The sequence below is a fragment of the Chelmon rostratus genome, chromosome 19 (assembly GCF_017976325.1).
Source record: "Chelmon rostratus isolate fCheRos1 chromosome 19, fCheRos1.pri, whole genome shotgun sequence".
Classification (NCBI taxonomy): Eukaryota; Metazoa; Chordata; class Actinopteri; order Chaetodontiformes; family Chaetodontidae; genus Chelmon; species Chelmon rostratus.
Genome location: NC_055676.1, coordinates 19,807,674 through 19,820,116, shown reverse-complemented (window position 1 = coordinate 19,820,116; position 12,443 = coordinate 19,807,674). Strand labels below are relative to the sequence as shown.

Below are 12,443 nucleotides of genomic sequence, written 5' to 3'. Positions count from 1 at the left end.
AGGATGAAATGTGGATCACCACAGAGGGCAGCAGGGACGTTCTTGCAGCTAAAATCTTTCACTTTCATCCACAGCTTGTAAAAGACACAAACTCTTAAAACATACTGAAACAATTAAATGACAATTCCTCAAATGAAAAATTAAAAACTTTCGTGACATTTTTGACTCTCAGGCTAATAACCGAGGCAGCGTTTTGATTCAAATCTGACTTTTTAAAAGGCCGATAGAGTCAAATTCAGGTCACCATGAAACACAATCCTCATAATGACTCCCATTCAGCAACTTCTTATTTCAGCTTCCTAATGTTTCGGCCTGACAAGTCGTTTCTCTCGGCCTGTAACTGTGGCACGACAAGCAAAAAAAAAAAAGCCCATGTGTGTGACTGTGAGAGCAACATCAGGATGAGTTCATTCTGGACTTTCATCACGGCACTCACTCACTGGTGTGATATTTTGTACTAAATAAAAGCAGAATGGGTTAAAAACATGATGAATGACTGCATGACAAGGCTTCAAAATCTGTTAACCTGGCATGCTTTAATGACCTTCAATCACCCACATATGACCAAAATGTCACCTTCCCATCCACCCACAATGCTGCACACAATAACATTTTGTGTAAAAACAGCTCCTTCTCCTCAGTGGGTGGATGTATGAAGAGCACTGCACTTTTATCACAGTAACATGGACCTGCATCACGAGTCGTGTTTGACTGACAGCCATACAGGCCCTCTAGTGCACAAAGAAGGCCTTATATTTACTTCCTGGTCCCAGTGACGTCAGAGGCATCTTCACGGGCTGCACGACTTGGAGATTCCTTTGATCACTGAGCCTCAACCTTGCTGGACGGTTGAAAGGAATGTGGCTCCTCCAGTGCAGCAAAGTGCGGACTAATCTAGGCCATGACAGGTGATTTAGGCCACAGAATACTGAAAAACCCGATCTGACTGTACACTTTTGGCAAGCAAGAGGAAACAATACACTGGTTCCTGACTTTAAAAAGAAAAACTGAGGCTAATATTTCATTATTAAAAATGTGTCTCATTTCTATTGAGGCCTCATCTGGCATGCACCTGCATGTCAATTCTTGCCTTCAAAGTGGTCTGGGATAAGCGTGTCAGTATCAAATTAAGAATTCATCATTCATTATGAGAAGTTGTGGTAAAAAAATTAAATAAAATAAACATTTTGATTTCGGATGCATATCAAGAATGTCAATAAACACGTCAACAGTTTCCATTTGCAACTGAGGACGACACAATTCGAAAAATGAGGGGATGGGAGCAGTGTACACAAACCGCTAAGTAAACAAAGTCAGGAAGGATGCAACTTGTTCCTCCGACTGCGCTGCGAGCTCATCTGAATTTCCCAAGAGGATACGGTATCTGGCCCTCGCGAGAGATAGAGGTATAACGCTGATAAACAGACGTAAATGTTGAGGGACCAGCTCCTAGATCAAACAAGTGATGGAGGAGTGGCTGGGCTTGATGCCAACTTCACAGGCAATGCTAATAAAGTGATTAGCCTCCATACCCTCCTTTTGTTGCCCATTGTTGCTTACAAAAAAAAAAGTAGGAGGTCAAGTTCCCACACTGCACTGGGTGGAGAGGGTGGACGCTATCATTTAGCTCCAGATTTCTTTGTGTGCTCTGCTCTGCTTGCACTCCTCCAGGACAGAGTGTACAGAAAAGCTTCAGGGAGTTACTCTTGTGAAGAACATGTACTTAAGCAGTTATTCTATTACAGACTTAAGTGTCTCGGAGAATTCAAATACGCACATTCAAAAACTAAAAAAAGAACAAACGGGCGGCGTCATTTCAATTCAAACACTGCACACATGGGGAAACGACGCTGCAGGATCTTTCCAGGAACTCAGCTCAGTCTTGTAGCATTTACCTCTGCAACAGATACCAAAGGGTCGTGGATGGTGTGTGTGTGTGTGTGTGTGTGTGTGTGTGTGTGTGTGCAGGGAGGCAGGTCATGTAACACAGTGAGAGGGCCTTCAGAAAACCGCCGGCCACACAGGAGAGGAAAGGAAGCTCATGTTGCAGCAGGTTTACTGCTGCCTATGGCCAGTCAATGGAGCCATGTTAATCGCTCCACGCTGAGGCCTCAGACAGGGGGACCCTCATGATGAGAAACACAACACAGGTGGTACACAGACATGCAGGATGCAGGAGAAGACGGTTCAGCATTGCTAAATCAAGAATTCAGACTGGTGCGTGAAGAATAAGGCGACATGAACAAGAAATCTACTTTTCAGCATTAACTGCAAAGGCTAAATCACTTCATGTTAAGTTAAAGGAAGCCAAACGGAGGCTCAATGCATATCGTGTGTATGAGAACATAAAGCAGATAAGATGCAGTGTCTTCTCATTGTAAATGCAGGAAATCTTCTTGATCTTCTTTTTTCATTTCCTGCTATGACTTCCTCTGCCTGATTAATAAAAAAAAAAAAGAAGAAGAAGGTGGGTGAGGGTCAGAGCAAGCAGCTGCATCCATCCGGCAGCACCGGCGAACTTCTCACTTTGCCTCTGTTCTCGGTGACCTCATGATGCTGGATAAACCTGTCGGTGCGTGAGGAGCCGGGATCAGCTGCTCAGGATCAGGGATCATCCCCATCTCTTTACAGAATGACGCACCCAATCCCACCGGCCGGGTTCACCACGGGGGTGGGTGCCCCCAGCGCAGTCAGCGTGAGCAGCACAGCTATGATTTAGAAGCGTTAACCTGACGCTCCAGCTGAAAGTGATCATTTTGACCGTCAAAAACTCAAAACCTGGGGGCTTGAAAGGTGGCTGTAGACAGCTTTCAGCTCACCTCTGGCAGGGCGAACGGGGGCAGCGATCAGCACGAATTCAGCTGGTTAAAATGAACTTTTTGAAGTACTGAAATGCCCACAGAAACTGCTCAAACCACTCTTACTGTGTAATCCACTTTGAGAACAGGAAACTTTTTATAGCCATCTTTAAAGTCTGGCAGAGGTGAGGGATCCTGGAGGGAGAGATCACTTGGGAGTTCTTTTAGGTCTGCAGCTGACAATGATTTTCATGATCAGATATCATTTGGTCTATAAAATTAAAAAAAAAAGTGGCCATTACAGCTCCCCAGGGTCCAAAGTAACATCTCCAGGTGTCTTGTGCTGTCTGACCAACAATCCAAAAACAAAAACATGTTTAATTTACAGTGATTTAGAGAAGAAAAGCAGGGGCGAGAGCATGTTTGGAGTCTTTTGCTTTAAAAAAAATTACAAGAATATAAAAGGTTGCGGCAGCAGTTTGAAGGTTCAAAAGCGTCTGATTAAAAAAAATGAGGTGACAAAGGACACATGCCATGTGATTCTCTGTCTTATGCAATCACTGAATTGTACTCTCTGCTCCTCAGGTCTGCCATGACTTTTGGAATTTCCTCTGACAACACTTGAATGGATGAGGAAATGGATGGGTATCTATTTGTACAGAACATCACTCAGCGGCGCACAAAAGCTCATTCAAGATGCCAGTTAGCAGCAAGAGGAAGAGTCACACGAGTGAAAGGAAGGCAGGAAGAAAGAGACATTTCCCCATCGCAAGCAGCATTCACAGTCTGCACAGGAGACAGAAGAATGAGGAATCGGCTGAAGTTTTTTTACACTCTGTGCAGTCATTGTAAAAGGCGGACAGGGCGCCTACTCAAACCAAGTCACTTTATGTTCCTCTTGGTTTCACTCATGGCTTCTCTGACTGGCTGTAGATGAACATAACCACACAGCTGATGAATTCCAGGTGCATGTCAGAAAAGCGCACGCAGAGTGTGTTTCTGTGTTTTACAGCAAAGTTGGATTTGTTGCGGCGCTGGCAGCCGCGTCATTGCGCAACGTGGACGCACACGCTTGCCCACGCTGAAAGTGGATTTTTTTTTTCGGGGGCGTCAGCTCATACACCACATGGTCTATTCACCAAGTTGCACTGACGGACACCTCTTCACTTCGCCTGCGCTTCCTGCGTCTCTCTAATCGATAGTGACAGCTTCTTGGAAAATAGATTATCGTTCATAGCCACAGCGGTGTGGCAGCAGTGGCTTATCCAGCCACGGGTGAAACTAGAATGAATGAAAAGATGTACTTACTTCATTAGAAGCCTGATCGATACCCCCTGAAGTTTTACTGAAACTATGGCACCAGCGGGAAAGTAAACCCAGATTTACGCAAAGAAAACCCTCTAATGACAGTGAATGCGTCTCAATAGATAAATGATATTCACCTGATGCCAACACCTTTTCACCTGGTCAGCAAGCTACAAGTGAAGTTCCCAACATAATCAGAGCAATTTAGCAGCAAAGAGGAGATCATAAACTTACTTCTTGTCGGAACTCATGGTGCCAAACTCAGCCTTCACGGACGATCAGCAGTGTTCCGGCTCAGCTCGAGTTTTTCTTGCCGTCGGGGTTTGAAAACCGTCACCAACCGGAGCTTTCGCGCTTTTTCAAGCGGATAAAAGTTAAGAAAGAAGTCGAGGAGCTGCGGCTATCTCGCTCGAGTGACTTCTCCGACTCTACAACTCAAGTTTAACATGTAACGCACAATCCTCATAGTGTGCTGGGCTGGCTCGGGTCGCGCCTCGGGGACATGGTGAGGAAAAGGCTCGTTTGGTGTCTCGCTGGCAGCGTGTGGAGCCGCTCTGTGCGCGCAGCTTGTCTCTTTCCATATTTAAAGTGCCATCCCTCCTCCTGCGTGACGCCACCGGGGGGTGGAGGTCACAAAGTTACTCTCGGGTGGCGCACCACGTCCTTTAACTTGACTAATGGTTTCTCTATCGTTTACTTTGCAGCTCAAAGAAGTAAATTATCATTTCATCCCGTTTATTGTAGTAGTACTATGAAAATCAGTCGCTTGTTTTGAATAATTGAAGAACATGTGGTATCCGTTTTGGACTGTTATCACACACAAAAACCTTAAATATTAACTAAACCTCACTCCAGTCCGCGCTGGTTTCACGGTGCATCGGACGTGCAAAAGCTTATCTCGGTCATTATAAAAGAATTATAAGTGAAAATTAAAGCACCTATTTCAGGTGGCTCAATCAAATCCTATTGGAGCAACCAGGTAAAGGTGAGCTCAGCGGTCAGAAATAGCTGCCAGGGCTGCTGTGATGGAGACTGGCGACATCTTCTGGTGAACTTGTAGCTGAGGCATTAAGAGCACTTCAATACGTTTCTGTAGAAATCAATAATCAATGGATTTCTGATTTGAACCAAACTAAAAAGATTCTCACTGGAGATGCTTGTTCTCCTCAGCACTTATTTTTAGCAGCTAAACATCATCATTGTACAAATTAGCCAACAAAACACTCAATTCTTTAAAGTATTTCAAGTTTATTGTCATTTGTGAATGGACCAATGGCCACATATTTTCCATAAATACACATCAGATGTAAAAAAAAGTAATAAAAGTTGATAAAAATAGGACAGGCAAGATCATTTTTAATGATTGTATAGAATAAGAATTGTCGTTATTGAGGCATTTCATTGTTTGAAGAAGTAACACACATCTACTTCCTCCTCCCGCGGGCACGGATCATGTTTTCCGTCAGCAGGCCGTCTTTACAGCGTGCTCAAGAACTCTTTCACCTGAAGAAGAAGCACAACAATCAAGCTGTAAGCATCAGCAAACACAGACAGTGCTGAGAATCGTACAGTTCCTTTTCTTTGTTTCGTTCTAACGTCTGACCCGGGTGACACTAAGTGGAAAAACAAGTTGTTTTTTGTCCTTTGTGCAAAGCTTTGGAGTGGGAGTGAAGTCTCTTGGGGGGGAAAAAAAGAGAAAAAAAGACGTGTGTTTACCATCAACATGAAACTGCTACACAAGCAGCTCTGCAGGCCTCGTTTCCATATGTGAAACCTGGGTGTGTGGATGTGTGTGTCAGTATCAGACACCACCCTCAGCACAGTGTGTATCACTTTTGGTCTATTCTAGAGTCCTAAAAGGCTTATTTATTAAGTGAAAACTGGCAAAATTTGAATGCTTCCAATTAAAATTACCTGTTTTTCTTAAATAAATAAAGGTTATTTTGTTGATTGTAGTGCAGCTTCATGCCTTATGTCTTCTTTCAGGACGCAGGCACATTTGTACTTCTGTGGTTCTCGTTTTTTTACTCGATAAACTAAAAGTCTCCTGAATGTACGACCTTGATTTCAAAAGAGTTGGGATGCTTTTTAAAACATACGTAAAACAGAATGTGATGATTCGCAAATCCTTTTTAAGATAAACTCAACTGAAAACAGTAAAATGACAATATATTTGTTTGACCTCATCAGCTTCATTGATTTTTGTAAATATCTGCTTATTCTGAATTTGATGCAGCAACACGCATCAAAAAAGTTGGGACAGGAGCAACAAAAGTTGTGGAACGCTCCAAAAACACCTGTTTGGAACATTCCACAGGTAAACAGGTTGATTGGCAACAGGTGATAGCATCATGATTTGGTATGAAAGGAGCATCGTGGAAAGGCTCAGTCATTCACAAGCGAGGATGGAGCGAGGTTCACCACTTTGTGAACACATGATTGGATAAAGGATGTTACTACATGGACTCAGGAATACTTCTGTAAACACAGTTTGCAAATGATTGCATTCTGTTTTTAAGTTTTACACAGTGTCCCATCTTTTTTAGAATCAGGGTTGTACTAATAAACTACCGCCTCTGTGGGGTTTATAGTGGGTAGAAAAGGCCAACAGGATGTTTGACTCCCATAAAGTTCACCTCAAAGTCCTGTCGCAGTATTTGGAAGGCTTAACCCTCACTCACCTTCTCTATCATGTCAGCTCTCTTGCTTTCATTCCCCTTAAAGTCTTCATTCACATCAATGGTCAGAACTGGTACATCACTGAGATACTTGAAGTCCATGCTGTGGGCCAGAGAGGGGGACAGGGACACACGTTTAGTGATGCTTAACTATTCACGTCCAGAAGACAGCATTCTTTCATCTTTGTGCGGGAATCTTGTGCACACAATGAACCAGACAAACAACCCATTTCCAGCCTCATCCATTCCTTAAACTCATTACTGTGGCAGATGCAGATCACATGCATCCAAAACTGTCCCAAACTCTTAGTCGCCCTCAGGTTATAGCATCAATGGGGTCTTCCTCATGGCCAAGATCAGCCAGATAACTACCACACTTGTCTTCTACAATACAAATACATCTGTTGTCCTCAGTGAACTGCATACAGTGTCTGACGCAGAACGTGCCACAAAAGTCTGTGTGTGCATGTGTGGGCTCACGTCATGGTCTTGTGCTGCAGCCAGCTCTCATGCTTAAAGTGGAGCTTCTCCAGATACTCCAGAGGGATGTCTTCCTCTTCTTCTCTGCCTCTCAGGTGCAACCGCTCTAAACATCTCTGCACACAAAAGGAAATTACTGACATCTTTGTATAGCTGCATTTCAATTGTATTTCTTCTGGTCAAAAGTGAAAACACCTCTACTTTGTGCAGCAAAATCATTCTATTGAGATGTAATTGAATAACAGTGTAGCAGAAGAAGCGGAGGAGAGTACCTCCGGTGAAGCTCTGAGGTAGATGATACCGTCCAGCTCGATGCTCTTGCCAAACTGGCTGTGCAGCCAGCCATGCCAGTCCTGGTAGACTGACCATTCTGTATCATTCAGGCACTCGCTCTCATAGAGGTTGGCTGCAAAGATGTACCTGGGACATGAGGGGAATTCATGGACAAGGAGCCAGTGTTTTTGCATTTCTAGAAAAAGTTACAAAATTAAACATTCCTGCTGTTCTCTTTGAAAACATATTGTAAATTTAAAGACTTGACAGCGTACAGGAGCTACATTAAATTCACACATGAAAACAATACATTTCCTCAATTAAAAAGGTCACATTTCAGCAGCCTGCTCTGAAATCCTGAATGTTGCAGCGACCGTGAATGCATCAACTGTAGTGCTGCAACTACCAATTCATTCATTACTGGTTAACCTGCTGACTGTTTTTCTGATGAAGAATAATTCAACAATAATCAGCCATTTTCAAACACGGGTTTCACCAGAATGGCATTTTTAATTAAAATTTATTGAATTCTTGTCATTATCTGAAGATATTTGTTGATACCTGTCACTGTAGATGGACCGCTCGAAGAACTGCACGGGGTTCTCAGCCTCTCGGAGCTTCCCGTTGGCTGACCTGATCTGAGCGCGCACCCGGCTGATGCAGGCGTAGCTCTGGAAGGTGTAGGCCCACCTTTCTGGTTTCTCATACATCATCTGCAATACGTTCCCTCCGCTCCTCTGAGACGTGGTCAGCTCCTAGGACGCAACACCTGAGTACTGAATATCTTCCAATGGGATCAATAAAGCTGTTGTGGTTACAGCCTAACATACAGTCTGAGTACTTGTTGAAGCGCCACATTGGTAAAATCTGTTGATTTTTAATTTGCAGTGGCTGCTTTGTATTTATACCCCAGGACAGTATATCAGACTCTTAGCTGACGTTTGAAGTAACTAATCTTTGCTGACAGGTTTAATGCACATTTTATAGTCGTAATTACTCTAAAGCTGCAATTTAAGAATATTTTCATTATCGCCCAATCTGCTGCTCATTTTCTCAATTAATCATCAAGTCTAAAAAAAAAAGTCAGAACATAGTGAAAACTTTCCAATGTCATTCCCCACAATGATATTTTCCCAAGGTTAATGCATTCAGATTACTTGTATTATTCAACCAACCATCCAAAACCTACATTTGATCAGTTTTCATATATAGAGTTCATATAGCTTTTTAAGAGTAAAATTCAAGCACTTTCAAGGTATCCAAACCAAAACTTTACAGACTCTGTAAGCCTTTATCATCGCATCTAAACTGTGACTATAAATGCAACTGCAAAAAAAAGTTTACATACACAATTCGTTAATTGATTTATACCCACAGCAATCAAAGTACCATATATTGTCACTTTGTTTATTTTACCAGCTGTTCATATTAATTCTGACTGTATGTTATGATCATGATTATTTCATTATTGCTCATTTCAACACCAGGAGACATTGTTTCATTTCAAATATGAAAAGATAGCATGTTCCCAACCTTAACAACATTAACTATTAAATAAAACATCCTCCATAGTTTCAAGAATTTGCACAAATCCTGCATATGACGCTGAAAAGCATCAAATTCTCACATTGAAGAAGCTGCAGCCGGATAATATTTTGAGATTTTTGTTGGAGAAATGACCAATTGATCAATTATAAAAAATGTCATCAATCCACAAACTGTTACAGCTCTAAAATCCTTGTATTACATCAGTGCTCATATCATTTAATACTCTCTGTGTACAAGCCTCCTTCCTACATACGGTAAAAACACAATATCCATAACCAGCAATCAAGGCAGGCCTTTATTAAACTCCCTCAGTCCATATAAAGGGCATACCTATGATGACGAAAGTGAGAATGAACCCATGAACCATCCCACTTTTTTTCCTAACTCAATTCCTTGTAATAAGCCACATGAGTCAATCTGTCCAACTGTTGAACACCTGACAGCTCTGCAGAACTCAAGTCTGTCTCACGACCAGCAGAGGGCGCATATGAAGTTTAGACGTATTAGGAATCCTTAGCAGCTGCATACACAAAATCCCCTCATAACATCATGTTACACTGTACAGTACTGTTCTGCACAGCTGCCAACTGTACTGACAAAAAATTATATCTTTGATGATTTCATGATGAACTTTCCATTATTATTCTTCAGATTTTTAAGAATGATGCCGCTCATGTAACAACAACAAAACAGTTCCTCAAACTGGTCTAACTGGAGTTCTGGAAAATATTTTTTTGCATGAAATCATTCATGTTAATAGATTTAGTAAGCAAAATAATGTCATACATACCATAAAAAAAGAGCTGATATGAATTGAATATTAATCAATTGATGGAGAAATCAGGAGCAACAATTGTATGAATAATTTTAAGTAATTTATGAAGCAAAAATGCCCAAAAAAATCCTGATTCCAGCTCCTCAAATATATTTATCAATTGCTGCTTTTCTTTTCTGCTGTTTCTCCCATGAGAGTAAACTGAACATCTCTGGGCTTTAGACTGTTGGTCAGACAAAAGAAATAATGTGCAAATTTCTATTTCTGCTCTGAATAATTATGATTGGCATTTTTTTTTTTTTTTACTTTTTTCTAATGTTTCAGAGACCAAGCAATTAAATCAGAGAGACTATATGAAACTGTATGAAAATAATCATTAGTTCCAGCCTGCCATAAAAGCTATTACTCATCCTGAACTCACTTGATAATGTACATACACTTCCACATGACATTAATTAAGACATTTTTGTATTCTTAGTCATGATGGGACAAACTACACTGTCATATGGTATAATATGCTTCAAAGTACTGTTTCAAATAAATTAAGCAAGCACCTGAATATCCTGCTTACTGCTTATATGTGGGCGCACTGAACCACTAAAAAGGATCCTGAGGTTGAGGCTAGGCCTGCAGCTGTGTGGGAGGTTAGAGACGTTTGGCTCGATGATGGCATGTCATCCGCCCAGAGGGAGACCATCTGTTGCTCTGGGTGTGCGGTGATGGTGACCAGTGAAGATATATGGACAGATGGCAGCTGCGCTCTAAATACAGATGAAGACTCCCTCGGTTATCTTAATGTGTGCAGTGCATGCTGAATGAGAGTCAAGAGGATTGGAGGATCATGTTCCTCTGTAGGACCAAAGTGCATGAAATAGCTAGGATGCAGTTTAGAAAACACACCGTTTCACCCCTTTAAGCTGGTGTAAAGTCATTTCACAGCAAGTGTCTGTATATGAGAGCCATCTGACAGCAATGACTTAAGACCATTATTTCAAAATGCAGAAATACAGTATATACCTCAAAGTCACTGCCTTTTGTTTGGACATTGCACCATCTGGCGATTGGCTCTGGTACCACCTCCCAGTCCCCGCTCTCCTGCTCCAAAAGGCGCACGAAGGTAGATTTGCCCGCCGCTGAACACAAAGGACGCAGTCATGTCGCACCAATCATGCAGCAACACATCATGCAGGTATGTTAGCTAACGAGTACATTAGCTGATAGCTTAGCGTCGTCAAAAACTGTAGTGTGAAATTTGACGGCAAGATTTTAATGTCAAGAATATCAATAAATAAAGAGTTATCACTGCCTGCAATCACAACCCAACGTTTGTAAGGTTTGTCCCACGTACAACCTTCTAACTAAGTTAGCTTGAAGTTAAGGTTTTAAGCTAGTTAGCTTGTTATGTGAACTTTGCTTTCGCCACAAGAACTTCTGCACTGACCGATATTTCCCTCGATTGATATCCGCTTTATCCTTTTCTCCATCGAGTCGTTCATCGGATCGGGACAGCGCCTCTTTGGAATAAGAGACATTTTGAGCAAATAAGTCTCCTCGTTAATCAAAGCGGGTGCTGCAGCTGCTGTTGTTGTTGTGCTCCTTGTTGCTTTAAGTTTGGCGGGTACAAACTTCAGGAAGCGGCGGCTCGCGCAGATGTGTTTCCGCCCAGGAAGCGGCAGCTGCTTCTCCTCACGTGACCACTCCGCAGGTCCGGTGCCGTTTCCACCCAGAGGTGGGAAAAACATGTTGAAAAGTTAGAGCACACTATAAAAACACTCAGTAAAAGTTTACTCAAGAAGAAGTATATTAGTATTAGCAGCAACATTTACTTAAAGTCGTCAACCAAAACTAAAAGTACTTATTCTGCAGAATGGCCAGTTGCTGTCGTATTATTGATTATTATTCATGTATTAAATGCTGATTCAGATTGAACTATTTAATATACTGTTGGGTACTTAAGCGTATAAGAGTGCATCATATTTTATAATCTGATCATGTATTTTGCTTGCAAAATCTTAATCTAAAAGTAACTAGTAACTACAGCTGTTTCAAAAATGAAGTGGAATAAAAGAAAAAGTAAAAAGTACAGTATTTTCCTCTGAAATGCAGTGAAGTATAAATACTGTACTTAAGTACCTCACAATTGTACATGAGTGCATTAGTAAATTCAGTTGCTTTCCACCACTACATTTGAAGAGCTATTTAGAAATACTCTACCACAAGTAATTGGAAATATTATTTAAGTAAAAGTACAAAAGTACAGGCAACACTCATGAGTAAAAAAAAAAAAACTCATTATGCAGAATGCTCCCTGTCAGCTATATTATTGGATCACTATTATTGATGCATAAACATTCAATATTGTAGTTGGTTGACGAGGAACTAATTTTAACTGCTTTATACACTTTATATATAACAGTGCATCGTATTTAATAAACGAATGACATGTTTTGTATGCAAAAATCTTGATATGAAAGTAACTACAACTGTGTGGTAAAGAGTACAATATTTCCCTCTGAAATGTGATGGCGCAGCAGTTTAACGAAGCATGAAAAGGAAATACTCAAGTACAGTACTTTAAATTAAATG

The 12,443-nt window shown here is 41.4% G+C and overlaps 2 protein-coding genes across 3 annotated transcripts in view; both read right to left on the bottom strand.

Annotated features, from left to right (window-relative positions):
- LOC121623225 (electrogenic sodium bicarbonate cotransporter 1-like) overlaps positions 1-4,647 on the bottom strand; it is a 30,368-nt gene extending 25,721 nt beyond the window's left edge. For both annotated transcript variants that reach the window (XM_041960438.1, XM_041960437.1), the window contains exon 1: positions 4,338-4,647. In XM_041960438.1, coding sequence (XP_041816372.1) covers positions 4,338-4,354 — 17 coding nt within the window. In that variant the 5' untranslated portion in view covers positions 4,355-4,647. The remainder of the gene's footprint in view (positions 1-4,337) is intronic.
- A 684-nt stretch (positions 4,648-5,331) lies between these two features.
- Positions 5,332-11,475, bottom strand: dck (deoxycytidine kinase). Its single transcript, XM_041960100.1, has 7 exons — positions 11,299-11,475; positions 10,875-10,990; positions 8,096-8,289; positions 7,534-7,681; positions 7,262-7,377; positions 6,785-6,884; positions 5,332-5,606 (listed from the first exon to the last, which is right to left on the bottom strand). The coding sequence occupies exons 1-7, from the start codon at positions 11,387-11,389 to the stop codon at positions 5,580-5,582; spliced, it is 792 nt and encodes a 263-aa protein (XP_041816034.1). The 5' UTR covers positions 11,390-11,475; the 3' UTR covers positions 5,332-5,579.
- Positions 11,476-12,443: the final 968 nt, after the last annotated feature.

Excerpts from the sequence above, each read along its gene's own strand:
- dck (XM_041960100.1), bottom strand. The coding sequence starts at position 11,389 with ATGTCTCTTATTCCAAAGAGGCGCTGTCCCGATCCGATGAACGACTCG. Across the intron at positions 10,991-11,298 it reads ATCAATCGAGGGAAATATCG|CGGCGGGCAAATCTACCTTC; the intron begins GTCAGTGCAGAA and ends CTTTGTGTTCAG. Across the intron at positions 5,607-6,784 it reads GAGCTGACATGATAGAGAAG|GTGAAAGAGTTCTTGAGCAC; the intron begins GTGAGTGAGGGT and ends CTTCTTCTTCAG.